Genomic DNA, 27,032 nt, shown 5'->3' with positions numbered 1-27,032 from the left:
TAAGAGACTTCTTTCAAAACATTTTAAAAAATCGTACCGACCCCAAACTTTTGAACGGTAGAGTATATTTGAAGGTTCCTCTATTGATATTTACCACCACAGTACCAGAAGTAGCAAAGTTAAGTATTCATGATATTCTATGTCTATCAATATTCTCTATGTCTAAAGTATATGTGCATTTGTAGCATATGATTAAAATATGACGATATAAGTCTGTGAACAGTTGCACCAGTTCTAAGAAACTATTTAAAATTCAACCCATGCCATCTTTTCTTTGCTTTACAAGCTCTTACTCTAAATTCTGAAGTTCTTGACATTTGCTCTTTTCCTTTCATATGTGTTTGATAAGCTGTAGTCTTTACCCTCCCGGTGCCAGCTGCTAGAGTACTCAGTCCGCCCCAGCTGAGAGCGCCAAGCTGAGAGAAAGCCACCATGAAAAGAAGAACAGCCATCCATTCCTTCCATTTTACAAATTGTCAAAACTTGGCGCCTCAACTGAAGCACAAAATTACTAGCTCTCTTGGTACAGGTGTACACTGATGAGCAAGTACAACACGGAGGGAGAATATACCCGCGCACACACACAGGTAGACACTTCGCATCCCCGGAGAACCAGTCCTCTGAAACTGCATGATCTGTGGGATGTATCAAAAACCTCATATGAGCCATAACGAAGCCAAGCACCCCCAAAGAGCACCAGCATCTCTCATCTCCTTTCTCTTCACTAAACACAGAACAGGGGAGGTCAAATGAGTTCGCTCCAGATCTGCAGGGTGAACTAAGCCTAATGGAAATTATAAAGCTCAATTTTGCCTCAGAGGAGAAAATAAATTCAGATTGTACAGTGAGGGAAACATTGGAACAAACATCTCCTTGGCTCAGCTCCTTATGAGATTTCTGCGCCATATTATTTTGTCAGCTGTCAAGAAATATATTCATTATAAGACTTATAAGACAAATATAATACAAATTAGGCTATGAGGCAAGGAAAATTGACATCTTCACCCTTTATTTAAACATCTTTTCTTTTTCTTTTTTTAAAGATTTTGAAAGCATATTGCGTAGTTGTGCTTGGAGTCAATTTTTTATTTGTGATAACGCAATGCAACATGCCAAATTGTGCGGACATAACTTTTTGGCCAGCAAAAAGCATTCACAAAACATAAAAAAGAATGATAATAAAAATGTAAATAAAAGATAAGAAAATAGAAATATGATATTAAGAAAATAAAACGGATGTGTATACGAAAATTTTATGGTAAAGAAACTTAAGTAACTGAACATTTTTCCTGCTCTACTTTTATGGCAATCATCTTTAAAATGTATATGGTGTTAAACTTTTTTTAGAGAGGAAAAAATACTGTAGACTTCTATGTAAACCTTCATGTAAAATGAGCAGTCGCTCTTACCAATGGTTTTTTAGTTCACTGTCAGGTCCAATAAAGTTTGCAGTTCCCCATCCTTCATTAACATGCTCTTTACAAAGCTACTTAACGCAGTGAGAAAATGTGCCACACAAACTGTTAAATTCAATGATGTGAATGAATTTCTCAATACTTAGGTCACTCTTTACACAGTGAACACAACAGCTTTCTATGCGAACAAAATTGTGTATCATTTATCATTGCTTTGTCACAAAATGCATCCAGTGACTATTTATTTAAAAAAAAAAATTAACTGTTTTCTCACTTAGACACTTAGCTACCACCACCACCAAAAAAAATCAATGTACCTAGGCCAATTTTCACGTTTACATACTCTTTTCAAAACTGTTAAACCTAAGTTCAAACCTAACATGATTCAAAACCAAATAAGGCATCAATTTGCAATATTTCTACAGTAATACCATATTAAAATAAAATACAAAATGTCTGGAAAAAGTATTTGCTCATGATTGACCCTTTTAAAACAAACCAGACTACATTCCAGTTATGATGAGTTATTTGTCGTCCAGCTGGTTATATCAGATCGGTTGTGATATTACCTTGAAATGTCTAGGATTCTTAAAGAGTTCTGAGATTGTAAACATTTCAGAGTCTGCTGATCTTCCTAAATATAATACACACAGACGAGGGAATGTGCTCCTAAAGAAAGCTTTCTGTCTTTGTGTCTCAGCCAGTTTTCAAAAACAGCTAAAAAACATATTCCCCCAATAACCCAATTAAAGAGAAAAGCTGCACTGATCCATAGTCACTAGTTAGTTATGCAGATGAACTCCATCTATCTACATAAAGCAACGAGAGAAAGACTATCAGAAATCGAGCAGCTTCCCATAGCGCATATCAACAGGACAAAATATATGCCTTTGAGTCCATTAAAGCTGCATTCGATTGACCGAAGGGCAAACCAATTGTGAATGTACAATACAACCTCAAGCAAAGATGCTGCTCAGAAAAATTTAAAAGCTTTACAATTCCCCAACATGATCCAAAGGTCATCTTCCTTCTCTCTCTTCACTGGTTTGTTTTGTATTTGCCTTACAGCATACGTATGTGTGTGTGTGGGGGTGTGAAGTGAAGCAACCACAGATGGAAAAGACCTGCTCGCCTCTGTTCATAATGAAAAAATTGCTCCCTTTTGGAAGGTTTGAAGCAAGGACAAAAGTCACTGGAGGTCTGACTTGCTGCTTTAGCCTCTGTTCAGGTTGTGTTTTACATGCGATTCTACATGAAATCCATCTCATTACGTCCTTTGAATCATTAAAAAAGGTTCTGCAGAATTGGCTCTGTATCTGAGCAACAGAGTCTCGCCGAATTTGTTCGCCATTAGTTTCATCAGACCTGAATAAAGCAGGGCAAAAGACGGCAGAAAATTGTGAAATCTTTATAAATCTTTTAAAAGATATCTCAATCTATTGCCATAGTTCATTTTTTAAAGCATTGACAATACTGAAGAAGAACAAATTTTGTTTTAATTTTAGTTATATATCAACAAATTAATTTTGGCAGCCCTAATGTTTATACATCACACTATAATACAACATTTCACTACAGCATTTTGTGCCGCATTGCATCTTCACACACTGTAAGTTCAGTAGTGTCACTCAAATAACTGTATCTGCTAAGTGCATACATGTAAATTAAAGGCACAAAGTCCAAACATGTACAGTTGGTAAAGAAAGTAAACAAATTTGTTGATAATCCTCATAAATACCACTCAACGGATCCCTGTGAGTCCCCTTTCCCCAGCATATGAACTCCTACTAGCATTGGTAAAAGAGCTAAATGTCAATTCAGGATAAGATTTAACTGATATACACTAAAATGCAATTACTTTGGGCTGTAAGTGTCAATTCAGCTCTTTCTGAGCCACTTTAAAGCAGTTTTAATTTCCCTTGTGGGCATTTGGTACACTTCACACAAATTAAACTCCCATCATACCGCTGCACATATTTCCTAATGTTTTTTAGTCTTCATATTACCTATTTAATCAGTGCCAATTTCTCTACAATGTCTTCTCTTTGACTCCCCACCTCTGAATCTCTTTAAGAAGTGAACTGAGCTTGTCTATTTGGTGTGGCATAAGGTTAATTATTGAATATGTAGCTGTCAGTCAAATGTTATTCCTCTTGAATGAGCTGCATCAGCTTCGGAGGATTAATCAGAGGCTGAGATGGATCACATGTTCCATCACTGTGTTCGGCATCAGTAAGCATTTGGTTTATTTCAAAGCTGGGACGCATTTGCAAAACTGGCTATTCTCTAATTTCTTTCTGTTACAGTAAACATTCTGCAGCATGTAAGGGACAAATGGAATTCACATTGACTGCTGGGCTCATGCAAATTTTAGGGACACATGCAGATCACATGCTTAAGGTAAAAAGGGATAGAGTGGGATAAGCCTGTGCCACTTTTTGCTGTGAGCAAGTAAGACATGCTGCTGCTGTACAAAATATCCTTTATCAATTACCTGGGGAAGGTGGAGGTTTTATGATGCAACCTGCAACTTTTACAGAAAATGCTAACCAAGTATTTGAAGGTTGAGCAGTGAGCTCATTGGCTACTGATACGGTAGGAACCAATCATCTGTGCCCTATAGAGAATGATGTGATTGCAAGCAGATTAAGTTAAGGACTTATTAGCCTGCACTATCTACAGTTTCATGACAGAACATTGTATTTTGGGCTAAACTATCTGTCTTTGTTGTCTTTAAGCCCACTAGACCTGGGGATTTCAAACTGGGGTCAGAAAAAATGTAAAATTTCAATAGTAAAAAATAAATATTAAATAAAATAAAAATATATATAGAAACTTCTCAAAAGTGGTCCATGAAATATTCATAAATATGTGAACAACTTACAATAAAAATAAAAATATCAAGTCTTATTTTGCTGCTGAAATCAGCCAGGATATGTCTGACCAAACCAAACTCAATACTTTATCATTTATTGTACAAAAAGCAAACAAATATGTCTTTACAATCAAGTATCGGCACATAAGCAGCTACGCAAAATATCAGAACATGTGCACTATTCTCCAGACTATTGGGGTGCAAATAGTCACTGTGCAATTTCAATCAATACCAATCAATTGAAAATAACGGAAAAACAATGCCTCTGACCTTTCAGCAACACTGTTGATGCTGATTTTGGTATTTTGAGACTGACAACTGTATGTAAGAGAAAGTACATCATAACAGGAAACTACTTACAAAGAAGCCCACAAGTGACTCAGTCTGCTATTGTATCAACTGTCACTGAGACTTAACAAACAGACAATTTAAACCACCTTCAATTAGACATTTCAAACAATGCTATTCGTCTCTATAGTTCAATCTATCTTCAGGCTGAAAAGACTTTTCTGTCAACCAACACTGGTACTGAATCTTTAAAACGAATTAAAGGATTTTTATCCAAATTATGCAAATCTTCCAAGGATATTCGACACCCTACAGAAAGAACAGTTTCTGAATTTAAACAAGTTCAATTCTCCACAGGCTCACAGACCATGTGGGCCATGAAATTTCTCTCAGGGCTGCAGCTGCAGGAATCTACTTTCTTTGTACTCTACTGCCTTTAAAGCATTTGAGTCTGTGTAATTTGGCACTGAGTACTTTCATTTCCTGTGGGCAATGCATTTACTCCTTGATGGAGTGGGGAATCTACATGCTTACCCCCAAAACAGTCTCTATAGTATGACGCCTTGGACATGAAAGCATGAAGAAATGTAATTAAACTTATGTCAAATGCTCAAGCTTTGTAGATAGACTTAATTATATTGTCACCTGTGAATTAACAGAAAGGGTGGCCAGATTCATGAATTGTCATTTCTGAGAGGGTCTCATATTAGCATATGAAACCCTCTCAGAAATTACAATTCATGAATCCGCTCAATGAATTCCAATTACGAGAATACACTGGTCTGTGAATGTCTCGAAAGAACAAAATTAACAAGGCAGACACTTCTTTGTCTCTACTGCCATTCTTTGCTTATCTAAGGCAAATAATGGCATTAGTGCACAAATATGGCTTTGGTCAGGACCCTACTTACCCTCATACCAAGCTCAATGTTCTCTCCTCCATAGACCTCCATGCCTGGGTCAAGCAGTCCGATTTCTCCAAAATACTCACGATCCACAACAAAGGAACAGCCAATCATTGCAGGTGTCCTGTTTAAAAGACACAAATACATGTACATGAGCAGTGCATTCCTATTTATTCATTCAGACAGGCAGATAGAACGATTCACCGATAAATAGAACGATGGATTGATAAATGAATGACAGACCAATCGATATGCTGATAGATAGATAGATAGATAGATAGATAGATAGATAGATAGATAGATAGATAGATAGATAGATAGATAGATAGATAGATAGATAGATAGATAGATAGATAGATAGATAGTAGCTGACTCTGAACATGGCTATGAATTAATAGCTCTTAGAGAGAAGTCGACTGGAAATCATTTACGAATCAGAGGTTGCAGAATCTGCCCTCTCACAGAGCATGAAGAATTTCTGTTGAGTGGGAGTGAGATGAGCCAGAAGTCATATGTAAATTAGAAACTGTGTGTGTTTAAACAGAAATACACACCACTGAGAGACTGTGTGGTGAGAGTAATCGTGCATACAGTAGAGAAGTGTTTATTTGTTTTTGTAAGTGGGTCTCTTTCTTTCCATTCTCCCTATATTCCCACTTGGTTTCTTTCTCCTCAGCGTCCAATATTAAAACAACTCCGCATATGGCAGATTGCTGAGATGGCGGTTATCCCTACATTCCCAGGTCAGAAATATACTGAACTTCTTTTAAAGAGTTTTGAATTCAAAGTAAATGTCATTCTTTGACAAGATTCTGATAGAAATGACTCTGGTTCTGATATGGTTCTGTGTTCTATTTTCAGGCAAATGCCAAGGTCACACAGCAACAGAATAAGGTTGTCAGTCCTGTATTTGAGTCCTTAAAGGGTTAGTTCACCCAAAAATGAAAATTCTGTCAGTAATTACTCACCCTCATGTTGTTCCAACCGCGTAAGACCTTCGTTCATCTTCGGAACACAAATGAAGATATTTTTGATGAAATCTGAGCGCTGGCTCACTCCTCCATAGGCTGCTAGGTGGCCCAAACTTGCTGGCCCAGAAAAGTTATTAAAGAGATCGTTAATATAGTCCAAGTGACTCCAGTGGCTCAATCTTAAGTATATCAAGCGACGAGAATTCTTTTTGTGCGCAAAAACAAACAAAAATAACGACTTTATTCTACTATTCATTTCCTTCTCTCTCGACCTCTAGTTGGTTCGCGTAGTGTTTTTGCGCAGCGCGTCTGTGTTACACGTCACCACGTAGGCTCACTATTGGCCGACGCTGGTCATGTGTGTGATGCGCATGCGCGTAATTTGCACGGGGGTTACGGGGGTCATGACCCCCTCAAAAATCAGATCCAGCTAATATAACCCCCCCAATATCATCACATCATTCAGATTAAAATAATAATATGAAATATTCAGAATGAATACTTTTATTCGTTTTCTTTATTAATTTCATTTGCCAGCAAGATAGTATCATATTTTAAATAATCTGTCATGTAAAGGCAACCGTTATTTAGATCGTAGTATCACTTTATGGTTCCCATGGAGACGCGTCATTCATTGCTTGTCAAGTTGTCACACCGCAGCCACAATAGCGCTGAATGACTGATGATCTGCTTTTATTTCCTTTTTTATTCATAATTTCACAAATTAGCTATAGCCGGAAATATATGATATTCCGATTGTCAAATATGTGCAAGTGGATGTGTTTTGTTGTTCAAACACCTTTATAATGATCGCGTTAGTTGAGCTGTAACGTTAGGCTATGCGCAACGTAGCCTATTTTAGGTATCTTATTAAAATACCTAAAATGCGTATACATTATTAGGAATTTACCACCTCCGGCTTTTTTTGTTCTTTTTGCATGCAGTTTGCGAAGTGACAAAATGAATCAAAGCACAACTAGTCCACACTTGTATTTTCTCAGTTTCTGAATTTGATGTTATCAGAGGCTCAATGCAAACACATTTTTTTTTTTTTTTATCTACTTGAGTCTTATTTCATGCAAAGTGATAATATAATTGCACTTTCATTTTCTTTATTTGAAAGTTTTTAATGCTGTTATTTGATGTTAAGTTATTAAAATGTGATGTTAATAAAATACATTTTAACAGTTATTTTTTCATAAGATATTGAACACACCAAAAATCTATTAAGTGGAAGCTGCCACTGCTGGCTACTGCTTAAACACTTAATTTAACTACTGTGTCATTATGGCATAAATAGTCAAGTGAACAGCTGCATTTACGTTAAGTAGCCTAATACAGGAACGGCAAATTAGCATGTTACCTTTTACACAAGAAAATGATTCAATCAATAAATAAATAAATAAATAAATAAATATGCCGCGAGTTTAACCCCCCCAATGGTAGACCCAAAGTTACGCCCTTGGTGATGCGTGATGACGTGCAACACAGACGCGCAGCGCAAAAACACTACGAGGCCCAGAGAGAAGGAAATGAATAGTGGAATAAAGTCGTTATTTTTGTTTGTTTTTGCGCACAAAAAGTATTCTCGTCGCTTGATATACTTAAGATTGAGCCACTGTAGCCACTTGGACTATATTAACGATCTCTTTAATAACTTTTCTGGGCCAGCAAGTTTGGGCCACCTAGCAGCCTATGGAGGAGTGAGACAAGGCTCAGATTTCATCAAAAATATCTTAATTTGTGTTCCGAAGATGAACGAAGGTCTTACGCGGTTGGAACAACATGAGGGTGAGTAATTACTGACAGAATTTTCATTTTTGGGTGAACTATCCCTTTAATACGGTTACGTTCACACAGAGTTGACTTTGTACGGACGTGACAACCACATTCTACATAAATGAACTCACAGAGAGCCGTTCTGCGCTCCTCAAACGGTTGCTAAATAAAACATTTCTATTTATTTTTGTGTTGGAGTCATACAGACACAATGTACTGAGTTTTGCGGAAGTTTGCTCACCAAGTTTACTTTTCACTTCCATCTGTTCTAAAATTCTGCCTTTCTTACACAACCTTTGGGTCAGATCTGAGGTTTGATGCGAACACAGCAAGGGGCAAGAACGATTCTGAACCGCCTCTGAGGCTGTCAAATCTCCACAGACAAAAGATCTTTTGTGTTTCAGGAACTCAAGATGAATTTTGTCATTGAATGTATTTTTAGGTTTGGTGCATTGCTGGTGGGTTGAAAGTGAATTGTTTGTTGGCTAACCACAGGTGGGCTGCTTTGAGAGGCTAATGAATAGATGCACAAGCATTTCTACTGTGATACATTATTTAAATCACAAAGAATGAAAAAGAAAAAAAAAATACATAAGAGTCCATGTCTTTGTGTAAACAGTGCTGTCTTAAGATACATCAATATTGCTTTAATTGTGTTTCTCTTTACAAAAGTTGTGCAGCAAAGACAACGTTCCTGGTGCGATGTGATGTGCTTAAAGCTCACACTTTAGAACCAGTTGTCTGTGCTTTGTTACAATGCAGTCCTGTAGCTCAAAATACTGTACAGCATCGCGCAAGCAACACTGAGATCAAGGGTTCAATTCTCAGGTACGGAAGCCCTAAAGGGACATGGTGACGGAAAATGCAACGCTGGGGAACACAAAGGTTTTGCGAGCAGACACAAATGTTTTGAAATGTATTTTGGTGACACTTTACAATAAGGTTTCATTATTTAACATTAGTTCACTACTTTAGCTAAAAATGTAGCTCGGGTCCATTAAATAATCAATTCAATAAATCAATTGTTTGCACTTTATTTTAAGGTGACATAGTTACATTGTACTTACTCAAATAAGTACTGAGTATTATTAATTAACTACATGTACTTACTATAGAGTTACAGTTAGGGTTAGAGTTTGGTTTAGGTTTAGTTACTTGTAATTATGCATAATTTACTGGGTAACACTAAAATAAGGTTTCATTAGTTAACAATAGTTAGTTAGCTACTTTAGTTACACAATACAGCTCTCTCTCTCTCTCTCTCTTTCATCATTTATTAATACATTATTAAAATCAACAAAGATTAATAAATACTGTGTTAATAAAAACTAATGAACCCTCTTGAAAACACAGATTTTCTATCAGAGGGCTTCTATCAGAGGGCTTAGATGACTTTATAAAAATGTATCTTAATTTTTACATTAAATGATATTTTTTCTGTTGATCAATGCCAAAAAGCCCAATTAAGAACACCATGATTCAATGCTCCAAAACAACAAAACATAATAAAATCCATAAGCACTTTTAAGCATTTTTATAAGCACTTCATGTGCACAGCCTAGCCAAGGTGTTTTTTCTTGAAAATGTTTTGTGGAATATTATAAGCATTCGTGGCGTTTATCCCCATAGAGTGACTAATTGCATATTTACAGACATTTGAACTGGACTGTCCTTCATTTAACAGTAAACATGAATCATTTAAATAAACCCGGCTGCAGTGTGCTATGAGTATTGGGATCCTCAGTGCTGAATAGCCACAGGCTAGCTGAGCTGCAGTGGATACACCGAGAGCTTGAGAGAAGTAGAGCTGGAATGATTTCCAATAGCGCACCACATTGACATACTGCAGGCCTGCGGGCGGCCATTTTGAACCTGTCAATATCAGCACTTGAGAAAAGGGTCGCATGGACAATGACTGTTGCCTTTTTCTGTAATGAGATTTTGTTCAAACATTTAACTTCTATTGCTACCTCAGGTCATATATGCATGATTTTATTTTAATTGAGTAGTGAAGTACAGTAGGAATCGATCTTGAGAGATTAATCATATTAATCTAAATTCGTTTGGAAAGACTCACTAATCAAGATCCTAAAGCTGTAGCTCATCTGGTGGAACATGGCGCTGGCAGCACTCGCTCCTGTTTAATTCTCAGGGAACACACTCGCTGATAAAACATTTATACTTTGAATGCACGAAAAAAAATAAACATTTTTACAGGTGTTTTAGTTCATAATTCATAGGTTTATTTCATTGTATATATAATTAATCTTAGTAAGTAAGATTTTACTTTAAAAAGGTCTTGATTTTGTTTTTGGTGTCTACTACAAAAGGTTTTCATGCTTGAATGTCCAAAAAACATTATTTTTCACATATTTAACATTATAGCAGCACCTCACTTCCCAGTCTGTCAGAAACGCTCTGATACGCTCTCTATGAAGCCCCTCCTTCCGAAAAGCGTAATGTGCTCTGATTGGTCGGCTGGACGAGTGTGTTGTGATTGGTCAACTGCTTCAAGCATGTATAACCGGTTCTACTCGACCCGCTCCGAGCGGGATACGAACCGTGGTCTCCGGCGGGCGCTCAACCAACGAGGCTAAAGACTGCCGCAACCTCTAGTGTCAGTCGGTAGAGCGCCTCTTGAGATCAGGGGAGTGAGGTTTACACGCACACCTCTTACTGGCCTACGATAGTTACACGTGTTTGGAAAATGTCACGACCCTTACCATGACACACTACTAACGCAACTCAACTAGACCTCCCTGTTTTTTTTGTTTGTTTGTTTTTTGTGTATGCTTTGGTCGGGAATTGTTTAAATAAGGAAAATTGTGACGTGTACGTTCCGGATGAAAACTCAAGACTATAATCGAGGCGTTTCAGGGAGTGCTTACACCTTTTGGAGTGACTTATGCTTTGTAACTTTACAGATGTTTTCATGCTCAAACAGCAACATTACACACTAACAAAAGTTGAAAATCTAAAAAAGCACAATTGGTCCACCGTTCAACTGGCGGTATTCTTGCAAACATCCATTTTGTGAAGATTTGTGTCTGTAAAGTTTAATATACATGAAAAAAAATACGTTTTAGATGCTATGCGCTACTTTTTTTTTTTTTTTACTGTATACGTATACTTTAGGAAGGAATAATTATAAAAGTGTATTAGATCACCCTGGCTCTGCTAATCAAAAGCTCTTAGGATAGTAGATATTTCTGGAGAAAAAATAAATAAAAAAACTTTTCAGTAACCAATATGAGGCATCAGAGGGATCAGCTCCAGTAATACTGGGCTACAGGCCTAGTTTCTCTCTCCAAATAGCTATCAGTCAGAGGCATGAATAATGAATGGAATTTCTGCTGTCCTGATACTCTCACACAATAGCGACCTTGACCAGATTTCATACGAAATGAAAAAGTCCACTCTTTTCTGGCAGGGTATATCCATCTCTTTCAGGGGTTTAGGACTGAGCAGTAACAAAGCTCATTTCACCAAGTTGGTTTTTAAGCATAAAATGAGTATCTCACTGTAGAGGCTCATGATTTGAGAATTGTAGCATGGTAGGGCTGGGTGACATCAAAATTGTGGCTTCGGTATAAGACCATCCACTGATACCTTGGTAGGAATAATAATTGTATTAAACATATTTACACTATCTGCAATCTTACTTGCATAGAGTACAGTGACCCCAAAACGTATTTGGACACATTTAAAAATGTCTGAAATTCATTGCATTGGTGACATATGCAAATAAAATGATGATATCCTTCTATATATATATATATATATATATATATATAGGATATATATCCAATGAAAAGAGAGAGAGAGAGAGAGAGAGAGAGAGAGAGAGAGAGAGAGAGAGGATAGCATCATTTTATTTGCATATGGCACTAATACAATGAAATTCAGACATTTTTAAGTGTCCAAATACTTCACTGTATTTCAGAATTTAGTCACTGTAAACTGAAAACTGTGCTTGCTATATTTCTTTAACACAGATTTTGATATTTTGATATACGTTGCAATAAGCTTTATGTATTTTTAATTGTTGTTTCAGCATCCAAATACTTTTTGGGGCCACTATATATAGGTAATATTTGAAAAAATATATATTTCATACTTGTAGAGCTTTGATTATAATTAAACTCTAAGTTCAAAAAGAGTCCAACTTACTACTTCCCGTATGTGATTAGATAAACAGTTATAATCTCAAATTTGACATAAAATTTACATTTATTCTTGGCATACACATTTGACATTGACATTTATACATTATATTTGGCAAACCCTTTTTTTTACCAAAACATTCAGAGTATACATGTTATTAGTTCATCCATTCCCTGGAAATTAAAACATTTCCATGATCTTGGGTGTTAGAAATGTTTGAGCTAAAATTCTGAGTAGCTTTACATTGTCGTCCAGGTCAGACACCAAAATATCCCAAATAATGATCTCAAACTGTGGTAAACCATGGTACTTTTTAGTACTGGTATGCCGTGCAATTCTACAGTGTTGACAAATATTCTTTTTTTTTACACACTCTATGAAATAACACTAACAAGCGCTTCAGGGAAACAAAAACATTAATACATTTATTGCACATGCAGGAAGCTAACGCCACCTTATCACTTCTAAAATATTAATCTCTTATATCCCTGGTCATTTATATTTCAGAGAATGTCCTCATGCATTATGGAGTGGACCGCTGGATGCCCTTACCTGATGGGGGCAGTCTCATCTCCTTTGTCCAGCCAATCCTGCGGTGGGATGATGTACATGCACCAGAGTCCCCAGTTGTAGCCATGAGCTGCATTAGCATATTGCTGCACCTCAAAGGTGTTGTACTTGATATTATCTATCGCAGGGAGGATTATCCTAGTGTGATCTTCTTTCACTCTGGTGAGGATAGGCTCAGCCCTGAATAAGTGATAGAGATCAGAAAGAAAGTAGAATAAGAGAGAGAGAGATCGGGAGTTGAGACATATTGAGCTTTTCTTACTTCCAGTACAAATAGTGGCTGTTATATTCCTGCTACACAGAGTAACAGAAGTGAAATCAGAGTTAGGATGTCAGTGTGAAATGTTCTTACATTTTCTTAAAACATTCTCCAAAACGCCTATACCAGAGGATGAAAGCAGGCACTTGTGAGGGAACTACAAATATTCCACAACTGAGAACAACACTTACCTGTATTAATCTTTTCTATTTCATCCATTTTGTCCACACAAATCAAATTTTTGAATGTCATAGGAATACCAAATTGAACCAAATATTGAATGAGATTGATGAATAATTAAGGTTGTTGACAAGGTGTTATATTCTACACTGTGCCTTTTTGAATTTGTGAAAAGTAATACAATTTGTACATCACACAGTACACATACTTGATTGTAATGCACAAATGCCTATTTTGTAAACTGACATTGTAAATAACCAAAACAAATCAAATGTCAATTTCTCATTCATCTATAGTATACAGCTTCTGTGTTTACTTTAAAACCAATGTGGCTTTTCCAAGAATAATCTTGGTTAGAAAATTGATTCTGTCCTTTTTGTAAATAAGCTTGTATTCCATTATCACATCCAGTGTTGGTTTAAAAGGAGAACAATCAAGCCTGGCAGCGTGATCATCACATATTGACATTTCCAGCAGAAGCAAACACCAGACTAATAAGAAAACCTGCAAAAACTTTCTGTCAGTCCCTCCCCATCAATGTCCTTTTTGTACCTTCTCTACCTCGCAAATCATTTTTGTCTACCGTTGCTCTTTGTCTTCTGAATGTACTATTTCTTAGCTTTACATCCTTATATGTCTCTTCCTTTTGGTGTCCTTCGTCTTTTTTTGAGGTCATCCTTAAAAAGCTCAATCACATTAAGGAAATGATCAACACGGAGACATGAGTTTTAATAGGGCTGTGAGTGGGGCTTTCAGAAAATAAAATAGCCCACTGAGAGGCTTCTTAATGTAAGTGTCCAATTAACAAGGGAAAAAAGGGTTTTAAAAGGGACAGAGGTCTTTTTATGGGGAATGGAGCAGGATTTCCATGGATAGAGGGACAAAAGCTACATAGTGTTACCTTTTGTAACATTACAAATGTCTTTATTGTCATTCATTTTTCTACTTTAATGCATCCTTGCTGTATAAAAGTATTAATTTCTTTTAAAAAATCTTATAGACCTTACAATTTTGAGATGGGTAGTGTATATATACCCAGAAAAATACATATCATATACAGTATAACAACAGGATTTTTGCCTTTTTATTCATAGATGAGGATGAGGATAGGATTAGAAAATGTCACAAGCCAGATTTAAATTTGACTCACTCATGCATAAAATCTAAGCACTAGCCTACAGTCCAAATCTACTTCCAACCAACTATTGCAATTTGTGGTACAAGCTGCATTTAAATATGGTGCAAATTGTCAATTTATACTATATAATGGTAAATAACAACAACTGATCTAAAAAAAAAGAAGAAAAAAAAGAAAGAAACTAAACCCTGTCAATCTACTATTCAACTACAGACATCTCTATAGACCAGATGGCTGCTCTTTCATAAAAAGCCTGGTCCTAAATAAAGCACGAAACAGCACATGTGGGTAATGCCCTTGCAAGAGAAACCATCCCTCTTGTGAACCCATCTATTCATCCTCTCTGTCCTTGGGCCGCTGGCGTCATAACCTGGACTAGCTACATGTAAGATCCCAAAGGAGCCCACTCTGGGCTAAAAAAAACCTGTGGTGTGCAGATAAGATTCCACATGTGTAGTCTACTCTGTTGGTTTTGTGCTGGTGAAAAACAATTCTAATCTGATCATTTGCTTAGTAGAGTATCCATAGTAAGCTGAGATGCTATGAAATGGTTTAGTTGAGTGAAAAAAAAAAAAAATCCAGTGTGATATATTATATAATGCTAGTAGCAATATGAGGAAATATAGCATGCAAATAACCAAGCCCATCAGCTTTCCCTGATTTTATCATCCTATTTTATAGGGCCCTAGTTTAAGCGGATGGGCGTGTCTGAATCCACTTTTGCTAGTTTAACGATGGGAAAAATGGTCGGGGCGCGCGGCAAATGGTTGTCCTTATTCTCATAATGAGTAATGGGTGTGTTTTGGGTGTAATTTCCCATTCCCTTTAAAAGCCAGTTGCGCTCACACCATGGCGGATTCACTATTGACATGGTGGAATTTGCAAGCGGAAAGACTGAACGCGTCCCCAGAGAGCAAACGGATCTGCTCATGTGCGAGGTTAAAGCGCACAAGCAGACCATCTACGGGACAAGCCAGATTCCATCATATAGTTATGTACACAAAATTCATCTTTTACATTGTAATTCTTTAAAAAAAATTATATTTGGCTAGTTTGTGTGCTGCACGTCCCTGTGTGTGTAATAAGCAGCGTGTACGTGCGTTGTGGACCCGCCTATAGGTGCACATTACTAACGCGCCCTTTATATAACAAAAACAAAATTGCTTTATTTCAGTTGCCTCAAAATAGCAACGCGCCAACAATGCGCGTGAACACACCTCATTTTCAGACCAGCACGCCAATGGGCGTAAATGCATTTGCTATTTAAACGACGTGGCGCAGGATGTGAAAATGATAACTGCTTCGGGCTAAAACTAGCAAAAAACACTTGTGTCACGCCTGGCGCTGCACTGCGTCGGATGTATGATAGGGCCCATACAGTAGTCTTACACTGTAAAAAAATTCTAACCCTCCCAAATCAAAAAATTTCAAGTGACCGATAACATCAAAATTTTTCAATTGGCCCAAGTGAAATTCTGTAAATTTCAATTGGCCCAAGTGAAAATCTGTACATTTAATTTTATAATTTACAGAATTTCACTTGGGCCAATTGAAAAATTTAGATGTTATCGGTCACTTGAAATTTTTGATTTGGGAGGGTTAGAAATTTTTTACAGTGTACGTCATCACTGAGTGCTAAAATGCATACCCACTGAATGCAAGTAGGAATCTGTAAAACTAGTGCTATGAAATGAAATGTTACAGCCCACATTCCGATCACTCCAGGATGTCACATAAGAGAACAAAAACAAAAGAAAGAGGGGGGGGGAAATCATCAAAATATAACCTTACAGTATCACAGAGCCATGACGCGCACTAGAGAGCTACATAAGGCTCAACTCAAAACAAACATATCAAGTGCCACAAAAGAAGGTGTGAAGGGAGTAAACAGAAGGAGAAAAAAAAAACTTCTAGAATATAGACAGGAATAGGAAAATCCAAAAGTTAAAAAAAATATGCTGCACTGCATCCCCTAAGATGAATGTTCAATTTTAAAAACTCCGTCCTTACACTAACACAGCTGCCAGTAATTGCTAGGATTAATTACAAAAGGGACTCTCTTTGGTATACAAGACGGGGTGTGCAGAAGGGCAACAGTGATCAGTTCTTTCATTACCCACAGGACACGCTTGGATATTTCCAAAATAGATGTAAATGCCAGACACGAAATCAGAAATAATAAAATAGGAGAAAAAATATTGAAGGAAAATCTTGTATTAACAGCCTTAGATTGACTACATTTAAAATGTCAGGTTTAATAATGATATTTTGGTTTGGTTTATTCTAACATCATTCCTTCATGTATACTTTATGTAGATATCAAATCTGCATGCATCTTAGAGTAGATACACAGTGGAGTCCAAAACATCTCCAGGAATCTGATATTTGAAATGTAATTCAAACACTGAAATAAACAAAGAATATAAAATAACATATTTTGGGATTTAACATTTTAAAACAAAGGAGCATCGCATTAATAATAATAATAATAATCATCATTATAATTTGCAGATCAACTTTTCACTCAAATTGTTATGCTGATCATATAATTTGTCAGGAAAAAATATGAACAGAAGCATTCTCAGTCTCAGAGAGTAATAACTACAATAACAAACTAAAACTGAATAAAAATATGACTGAATGTAAAAAAATGACAAAAGCACATAACAAAATAAAGATTAAAAAATAAAAGCTAAAAATATTAATAAATACTATAACAGTAAATAACACTAAAATAACACTGGTATTGAGGAATAGATGTATAGTCTGTTCAATGATCAAATACTGAAAATGTAGATGCAACCTGGGACTTTAAAACATACAATCCCGCAACCCATATGTCTATCTCTCACAGCCACGTTTTCATTCATGTCAACTTAAATATGGCGCCTACCTTGACTAAGGTCCATGGGGTACGTCATAAATCACTTAGTCGAAACAATAAAGCTCTGTAGCCCATGCACAGTCTCGGACAATTTGCTGAGTAAACGGATCTCTATCACCCACATGCTTGACTTGGCATGTCATCTTATGGAGGTAAGTCCTGCTATCTTCCCTGTCTTCCTCCCTTTACAGATAGTCCAGGAACACAGTCCTTAGAGATTAGCCCTCAATTCTCCACAACTGATGAAACTCCTGTGTGACACATCCAGAATTAGCAAATATTCTCTCATGTGCCTCTATCAGAAAATGAAATCTTGCCTCATTCACTGCAAATATCCCATGAACTGCTTGTGTCTGCTTAGTGTGCAGGGAATAGTGCCTGGTTAAAAAAGGTTAGTCTAGGGCAAAATGTTCCCCAAAGCTTTTTTATTCATGTAGTGGGATGGAGGATTTAATTTTTTACATGCTGTTTTTAAGCACATTATGAATCTGTTGAGCAGCTTAGAAGCTGGGAAAGATTTATCGCCTTTAGACATGTTGCAGCCTGTCACGGTGAAGCAATGTTAGCCTCATCCTGTTAAATGTTTTACTTTTCCCCCTCCTAAATATTTATGAAATGTTCCCAAGAGCAAGTACATCATCCTCACAGTATCTGTGTGCTCACTTCATAATAATATGCTCTAAAAATACATAAGCTCAATTTAGACAGTAAACTCATTATTAGGTTGAAAATTGGCCACTTGCAGTCTCATCCATATTAATTAACTATAAGCACAATGATTAATCACTTACCAAATATGATGAATGATTAATTTAACTTTCCAATAAGCCTGCATAAATATGTAGGGAAACCCCACAGAGCACCCCCTTACAACTCCAACTTCCATTTTGGATCAAGAGTTCCAGGGTTAAGCTTGAACTTGACTTGTTTTTATGAAAATGCTTGTTAAATTAAGTGTAAACTAGATACATATTACACTAGATACATATTACATATTTTATTTTTGCAGTATCATTGGTTCTATAGTGGAGGTCTGGCAGTGAACATTTCACTGTGAGCTTTTAGCTTCATTTTGAAAGTAGCCAACTGTGTTTGTACTTCCAATTGACTGACTTCAAAAATGCTCATCCCTCATACTTCATTAGCTTTAATCACTTCAGATTTTTCATTTGGAGTTCTTCATCAAGTTCCAGTAGATTAGTGTGGTAAAAGGTGAATCAACAATTATGTAAAGCAGCTCTAGAAAGTCTTCAATGATGCATGCAAGCTAACCTGTGTTTAGTTCTGACAATATCACATTCAAAGGCTCTAAAACAGCCCAAACAAAAGCATAATGACATTTGACCAATATCACACGTCATATAGAACACTTTTAATTCACACTCTTTTCCTGTGTTTCCATTAGCTTATCAGAAATTTTACACTTGATTTCAAGCCTTAGTAAGAACACAAATTACGCCTTCACAAATATTGACCAGACATTTGGCTCCAGATACAATTAAACCATTTAGTGAACCACAGATTTAAAACTGTTTCAAAACTGTTAGTGGAACAACCTAGTGGTTAAAGATTCAATCTGATAATCAATAGGTTGTGGGTTCAAACCCTGCACAAAGGGGAATCTATAAACTATCATCATGTGGCCTTGAGCAAGACAAGATACTGTACACTGATGAACTGTCAGCTAAATGACAAATTTAAAATCATTTTTATCCTGAGATTCACTTCCTGAGATAATAAAAGCATCTAAGAAACTATTGATTAAGAAACCGAAAGGTGATTTCAATAGTGCAAACAGAAAGACTTTCATTGGGAGGAACAAGGCAGAGAATCCTTGGAGGTTTGCTTGAAATGTTCATGTGGGCTCCTGGAAAGGCCATCCCAGTGAAAGCTACGTATTGATTAATGTTTTCATTGAGACACTGAGGTCAGAGTTTAACGTGAATCCCATTAATCATTATTTTGAAAGTATGTGACACCAATTATCGAATTTTTGCTTTATTGATTTTTGAGAGTGCCTTTCTAACCAATAAGCAACTGTGTGGTACATGTCAGATATTATATTATAGAAATCGCTCCTCCACGAAATCACTATGGTAACCACCATTAATGCATTTCAGTGCTGTGAAATCATTAGATGTAGATTTAAACTGATCTGAATCTCTTCGCTAAAGTCACAAGCGGAATTCCAGTGCACATAGCATGCAAGACTATCAGTGCATCCCAATCTAGAATATTGAAAATTGTATGCTAAAGGTGCCTAGATTGCTATGTTTTCAAACTTTTAAAGGCTAATTCACACTGCATGGACACACAGAGACCAACGCCGATAGTCAACAAATTACAGTATGTTACTTCTCAGACTTCAAGACCCAACGAATGCTGGTTCAATATGTTCAATCGGTGAAAATAAGCAACATAACGCCAACAGGGGTGTGAACGTGTTTTGCCATCTGTCGATATCAGAGTGAATTAGCCTTAAATTATGCACACATGCATTTAGCCTAAAACAGTTTTTAAAAATGCCTGAAAAAAGCAACAACATTTTAAATGTATAAGATTAAGTAATTATGAATGTTAAGGTAATACATTGATGTTAATGCTTACAGTGACAAAGGGTTCTATGATAGTTTTATACCATGTTATTGTGTTTAAATACCAGTTTTGGGGGTAACTCATTACAAGTAACTTAAGTAAGTTACGTAATTAGATTACTTTTTCAAGTAACTAGTAAAGTAACTCATTACTTTTTCAATTTACATCACAATATCGAAGTTACTTTTTCAAATAAGTAATGCTATACTTTTTCACATTTATTGACTGGCAGCTCTCCTGTCCCCATGTTGAGAGAAATAAAGTGAGAAGGTGTTGTGTGCGCTGTGTAAATATGATAGTTATTTTAGTTCTAGACTAAATGTGAACATGCATTTACTCATCTCACATTCAGTATTCCTCAAAATGAATAAAATGCAATCTCAGAATTTTGCGCAAAACTTTTATAATTAACTATATTAAATGACACAAATATACTTTATGTATTTAATCTCACTTTATTAACCAATGTCTTTGCTGCTGACCTTCAAGATCTAATTCAACCATATTTTAGATTAGATTTAGAAATAAGAGTGTTGAACTTTTGTCTCCTGCAACCATTCTCTAGTCCAGAATGACAGCACAGCTGAAAGGTTTGTTTGAGCAGCGCCCTCTACTGTACAGGTGTAAATATGCATTTCCTTCAGCCTGAGGCTTCATTTCACTTTTGGTGTGAAAGGGCCTTTACATTTGCCAAAAATATAACTTTTTTATTGTTATACAAAACAAACAAGCAAGCCCAGCCCAGGTGAGAAAAAGTAACGCAAAAGTAATGTAACGCATTAGCTTTCATAAAAAGTAACGACGTAACGCAATTAGTTACTTTTATTGGGAGTAACGCAATCTTGTAATGCATTACTTTTAAAAGTAACTTTTCCCAAAACTGTTGAATACGTTATATGCAGTAAAAGTATGCAAATTGCGATTCAGCGACAATCATAAAAAAAAAAAAAAAAGTGTTACCAGTAAATGCAACCAATTGACTACACTGAGTTACGTAAAATTAATAAGTACATACTTTTTGATTAATTTATCTTAATTTTAGACATATGTTCTACAACCTAACCACCTCTACATGGTGACCACAAAAACTTTAACAAAAGAAACTCTTATAAATATCCAATCTGAAAATTAAACACTAGAAGGACTTTGCTTTAGGACACTTCATTTCAACATTTACTCTCCAAATTCCTACAGCATGCTGAGAACTAAAAATTCAAATGTAGTCCCAATACAAATTAATTAAGTAAACTTAAATTTTACATATTTAAGTGTAGCTCTGGGACACATACTTGTACATTAAATTGTCAGTTAAAACACACAAGCACTGTACTCACAGTATTTGTAAGACACACACACACACACTCACACACACACACACACACACACACACACACACACACACACACACACACACACACACACACACACACACACACACACAGTATGTGCAAGTGCAGCCAAGTCCTGCAACTTAAACAAGGTCACATTCTGGCCCACATAATCCATCTCAGTTATCAGTCTCTGACATCCTATATTGCCATAATATGAAGAATAGGATGTTTCGGCACCTTTGTTTATGAATATATTTATGGCTACAGTTATCAAATCCATTGAAGCAAAGGTGAAAGCATAGAAATAGCCTGTTGTACACAATTTACATCTATTTCAGCAATAATCTTGTGGTTGCACAGAGCTTTTGGTGCTGTTGTACATGAAAGGGTAGTAGAATAAGGAAATTTATAAAGATTAAACTGAAATCCTACTGAATGATTACACAGCTATCTAAATGGGGACTTTCGTTAGACTGTTATTTTAATATACAGCTATTTATAAATATTATAGCCTAACCTTAATCCACAACCCTAACAGAAATCTTTCTGCATTACTACAATAAAATAAAATAAAAACTCTTTTACTTTATATATACTGACATACTATATACCATTTGATCAGATTTAGCTCACTTCTGAGTAAAAATCTGTTCCCAAAATATGTTGAAGTAGTAGGCACACATACAAACATTGTGGTTCATTAATGGAGTCCTGTCGACGCGATCATCACACACATTTGTTTGGGGGGAGGGATTTTCCTTTTACTTCTATTGTTTTTATGCTGGTGATATTTTCTGTCCCCTAAAACTTGGCAGGTTCCCACAATACAGATGATTTCAGGTTTTACCTTCCTCATGGGGATATCTGATCTCCACAATGTTTCCAAATCTCATGCACACACACAGGAGAAGACCAAATTGATGAAGCTGAAATATGTAATATGTGTGCCACTTACGGGACTAAAGGGAATAGAAAAAATAAAGATTTTCAGGTTTTTATGCAGGTTTTCCAAACACTCCATGGTTTCCATTATTTGGTCCTGCTCAAAATTTCGTGTGAAGACACAGCGTAAAGGTTTGGAACAACGTAAGGATGTATACATAATGACAGAATTCTCATTTGTGTGTGAACCATTCCTTTAAGATTAATCATGTCATTTAATTCAGTTAAACTAGCAACACCAAACCAGCATAACATCTTACCAAATACTCCATTTATTCACAAAGTCCCACTAACAAGAAGTCGAAGAAGAAAGTTGAACTGCTCAAAACAATCAAAGCCACAGTGTTTACAGTCTTCAAGAAGTCAACATAAGAATGGCTTACTTAAGTTCAGCACACTAAACTGGGACAAAAGAAAGTATTTTTGAAATTGAAAAAAATTACACGCTTCAGCTTCAAAAAACATATCAAAAGATCAGACAATTACACCCACAGAAGGAGCTGATAAACAACTACTGTACGCTTGTTTATATTGTTGTGGGACACATACCTACAAGGCTTAGATATTTTGGTGTTGCTATTGAATTTTCTATCTAGTACCACATATATAAATACATTTCAAATTCTCTAATGTATCACTGTGTTTCTCCCTTTAAATCAAACAAAGCTCCCAAGAAACCTGAGGCATATATGCAGGAAGAAATTGAAAGAGAAAGAAAAGGTGTGGGAGATCGGCGAACCAGTGTCAAACACAACTGTGAACAATGGGGACTGGAAGAATAAGACACTAGGGCAATAGGTTACAGCGGTGGAAGGCTGGACATACTTTTCAGGGGGGAAAAATGACCTACAGATGAGTGCTCAACAATATCAATTATCAGTCAACTGTGTAATGACGCACACACACACGTTTACCATTTCAAAATTCAACAGCAGATGATAAAAGACCCAAGTCATGAATAATCAATAATGTTCAACAGAGGCCTTCTCCTGTATTCATACAATCACAGCTAATTCTGCCAGTCTACCGAACACTGTGCTGGGCCACTCTATAAAGGTTAAGCGTGTGTTATAAATAATGAAATTCTGTCAGGAGCAGATGCTTTAATTCAGGCATGTATGGTCAGTACAAGTACAATGCATATTGAAATACACACCAATTGTGACTTGGGGTGTAAAGGTAGATCTTGTTCAGCTCAAGCAGCTGAAACATTCTGAAATGGAAACACCAAGATGGAAATAAAAATTCCTGAAATGTTCCAAAAATAAGATGTTTTGACTTCCAAAATGTAATTAAATACCTGCATTTGATTTGAGGCAGCAAATAAAATGCAGAATTGCAAGGAAGTGTAATTAAATTAGAAAGAGTAGAAAGTAGAGAGCACATTTGGCATGGCAAACTCTGAATGCTGACTTAGTATATTATTTGAAAGGTTTTTAAAAATCATAATTCTGTCATTCCAATTCAGCTCAAGTCATGTGAATGAATAATGAACGAGTTTAGAACACTATGTTCTGTCCTGGAGAAAAGGTTTTGTGTAAGTCATAGTAGGTGCAATTTATGACCCACTGGACTGGCTGTATACTCTATCCTCATGTGACACACACGCACATCTTGAATCTGACAGGACGACAAGCTCAAATTTGGATGGAATTACAGGCTGTGGTATAATTTGTTATGTGCTGTCCACAAGTGTCACTCACACTGAAGACTGAAACACCTTTAGAAAATTACATAATTCACAATCTAGAGCTCTACAGACGACAAGCTAAATTACTCATGCAATTGTATGAGTAGTAGAGTGACTACAAAATTCCCCCATGCCAAAATCTGGCAAAATCAAAACTTGTTTATGTAATATGATGTAGAATTTGTAGAATTATAAGTTGGCACACACTTAAAATAATGTACCATGCACCAAAATACCATGAATGTTAGTTTACATAATATATAGTCTCCTATTCCTTGGCCATAGTACCATGCTCAACTTGACTTCCATAAAATGACTACCCATAATATTACTGATCCCCTCTGTGCATAAAAGTTGGCAGCAGTGATTTGGGTTGAAAAGATTTGCTGAACCTGCCGGGAGCTAGATGTAAGGTTGAAAGATAACTTGTCAGACCATAATACCCTTTCCGTTGCCCAGTGGTCCAGGTTGTATGCTCCATACACCAGGTTATGTCTTTGTCTGTTGGCCTTGGAAACAAGAGGATTCGGAGCAACATCCCTGCCATAAATCTGAGCTTTGTGAAGCTCGTGACGTTAAGTTTTTTTCCAGCTCAGGTCACAGAGGATTCAACTCCGTGGTCATTTTTAAGGATCTACTTCTGAGGCACTTAGCAACTGTACTGTGAAATATCCATCTACTCCTCTTGGGAAGGAAAAAAAGAAATCTTTAAGCAAAGACTTGAACTGGCCTCACTGATAATTGTTTATTTACAAGCTCTGTCTGGGTTGTTTCAGAGCCTGTTTAACTAAAGGAATTACTATGCTCATCAAGTAAACATAGCCACAAAATCTAAGCAAAACAATCCGCATGGCATTCAAGTGTTCTCTATATGAGCTCCTAGTTAAAATTCTGTCATAATTTAAATGTCGCTCCAAATCTGTATGACTTTATTACTTCTGTGAAAACACAAAATAAGGTATTTTGAATGTTTCTACTGCTTTTGTCCATACAAGGAAATTCAAAAGGGTCCAACACAACATTGGACACAGCCAAAAAACAAAGCACTGAAACATTCTTCAAAATATCTTCTTTTGTGTTCCACAGAAGAAAGAAAGTCATACAGGTTTGTAACGACTGTTGTTCTTATAGCATATATTAAATACTTCACAGTTTCTGTGACCGAAGCTCTTGCAGTTCAGATATTGACTAATTGGCCTCTTTGGATTTCTGTTAGTTGCCTCCTGTTACTTTGAAACTTAAACATCAAAGTGCTAATTGTCAACCCTCCTGCATAGCACGATATATCCTGCCAATATGAAATCGACTTGCCTTTGAAGCTTTGCTTTATGTCAGGTTACTTCAAAGTTTAACACGTGATGTTTCTATAAATAGAAAAATATTTCTCATCAAATGTGGAACATATTTCAAACAAAATAAACAATATATCCATGGGAAGATCTGATGGCACAATGACTAACAATAACTATGTGCATTTAAAGTCCCGGGTCAGGCGGTTCTATCTGACAACGACAGGTTGACGACGAAATGATAGGCTGGTGATGACATGAAGAGAGGAGTTCATCACAGTTCAGAACACATTTTATTGGATATGATCACCCTGTGAAAGGTAACAGTATGTTACAGGTGCCATATCATTAGGAATCACATGTTCCTTGATCCTTTGACATACATGACTAATTTTCGAAACTTCTGCTCATTTTACATGTGAAGAGGGTGTTTCTTTAAGGCGCAGCAGCAAAACACATACTGTTTATTTCAATCAGAGGGTGGAAAATCAATATGAAAACCATTACATTAAAAAAATAATGTTAGAGGAACGCTTAAGGAAGAAAATAATAAATTATGATATGACCCCTTTTAAATAAAACACTAAAACGCATTTCATTTCCGACTGTCTCATTTCACACCTTGAAATTTGGAGCTCACACAGAAGCAAAACCCATTTAAAATGAAAGAGCAATCCAAGTTTTGCACAAGGGAAGCGATAATGAAACAAATTTAATTTTGGCTCCAAAACAAGGTACTGTATGCATCTTCTGTCTTTCTGACCGCAGATTCAGCATCATGTGGCTGAGACTGTGGCCTCATTCAGTGATCATCTCTCCATTAAATGTTTATGTTGTGGAACAAAGAGGAAAAGCTCATTAATGGTTAATCCATAATTCCCCAATGGAGGTCATAATGGGAGGCCTTAATGAGAACTCATTGCTGTTGAGCTGATGGAGGTGACAGATGAAGGATGCCTAAGTTCATTTAAGGATTGTGAGTGCGGGCTGGCAGTGCAAGGCTCAGCACATCGGAGCTGTTTTGTGTTTTTGGAGGCAACAAACAATGATTTATTCCTCTACCTGGACTGTAGAGGTAGATTCTGGAGAATCGCGATTTTTTTGGTTTCAAAAAGAGATCACGATTCTCCCATGATTCTAAACAGACAACAAAAATAAAATAACAATTTACTAGAGGTTCTGACAAATGATTCATTGCTGCAGTCTATTAATAAGAATTAATTATTTTTAAAAACATTGGTACGAATGAATGATTCAAAGACTCAAAAATACGTCACTCGTTTCATTACTGGATGAATCAGCGTTTTTGAACAAATCTCTTGAATGATTCAATGGGCCCTATTTTAACGATCTGAAACGCAAGTATCAAACGCGAAACCCAAGTAACTTTGTGGGCGGGTCTTGGGCGCTGTTGCTATTATTCCGGCGGGATAAATGACTCTTGCGCCCGACGCTAATCTAAAATGGGTTGGTCTGAAGTAGCTACATTACTCATATGTGTGGTTTGGGCGTAACGTGCAATAAACCAATCAGAGCGTCATCTCACATTCCCTTTAAAAGCAGGAGCGCTTGTTCCATGGCGGATTGCCAGGCGCACACCAGGAGCGGTTCACAGCCAAGGAGACCGACGTTTTTGTCAGGGCCGTAAAAGACAGAGAAGTGACATTGCATGGGGATGGGAGAAACTCACCCAAATTAGCTTTGGTTAAACAGGCGTATAATAATTTAGGTAAATCTGTAAGCTAGTTTATGCCTAT

The 27,032-nt window shown here is 36.5% G+C and overlaps 1 protein-coding gene across 1 annotated transcript in view; it reads right to left on the bottom strand.

Annotated features, from left to right (window-relative positions):
• galnt9 (polypeptide N-acetylgalactosaminyltransferase 9) overlaps positions 1 to 27,032 on the bottom strand; it is a 90,284-nt gene that overhangs the window by 24,560 nt on the left and 38,692 nt on the right. The window contains exons 5-6 of the mRNA XM_084413330.1: positions 12,950 to 13,147; positions 5,490 to 5,607 (exon numbers count right to left, since the gene is read on the bottom strand). Coding sequence (XP_084269456.1) covers positions 5,490 to 5,607; positions 12,950 to 13,147 — 316 coding nt within the window. The remainder of the gene's footprint in view (positions 1 to 5,489; positions 5,608 to 12,949; positions 13,148 to 27,032) is intronic.

The sequence above is a fragment of the Rutilus rutilus genome (genome assembly GCF_951802725.1).
Source record: "Rutilus rutilus genome assembly, chromosome: 7".
NCBI lineage: Eukaryota > Metazoa > Chordata > Actinopteri > Cypriniformes > Leuciscidae > Rutilus > Rutilus rutilus.
Note: the sequence above shows the minus strand (reverse complement) of the source record. Positions and strands in the feature narration are given on the sequence as shown.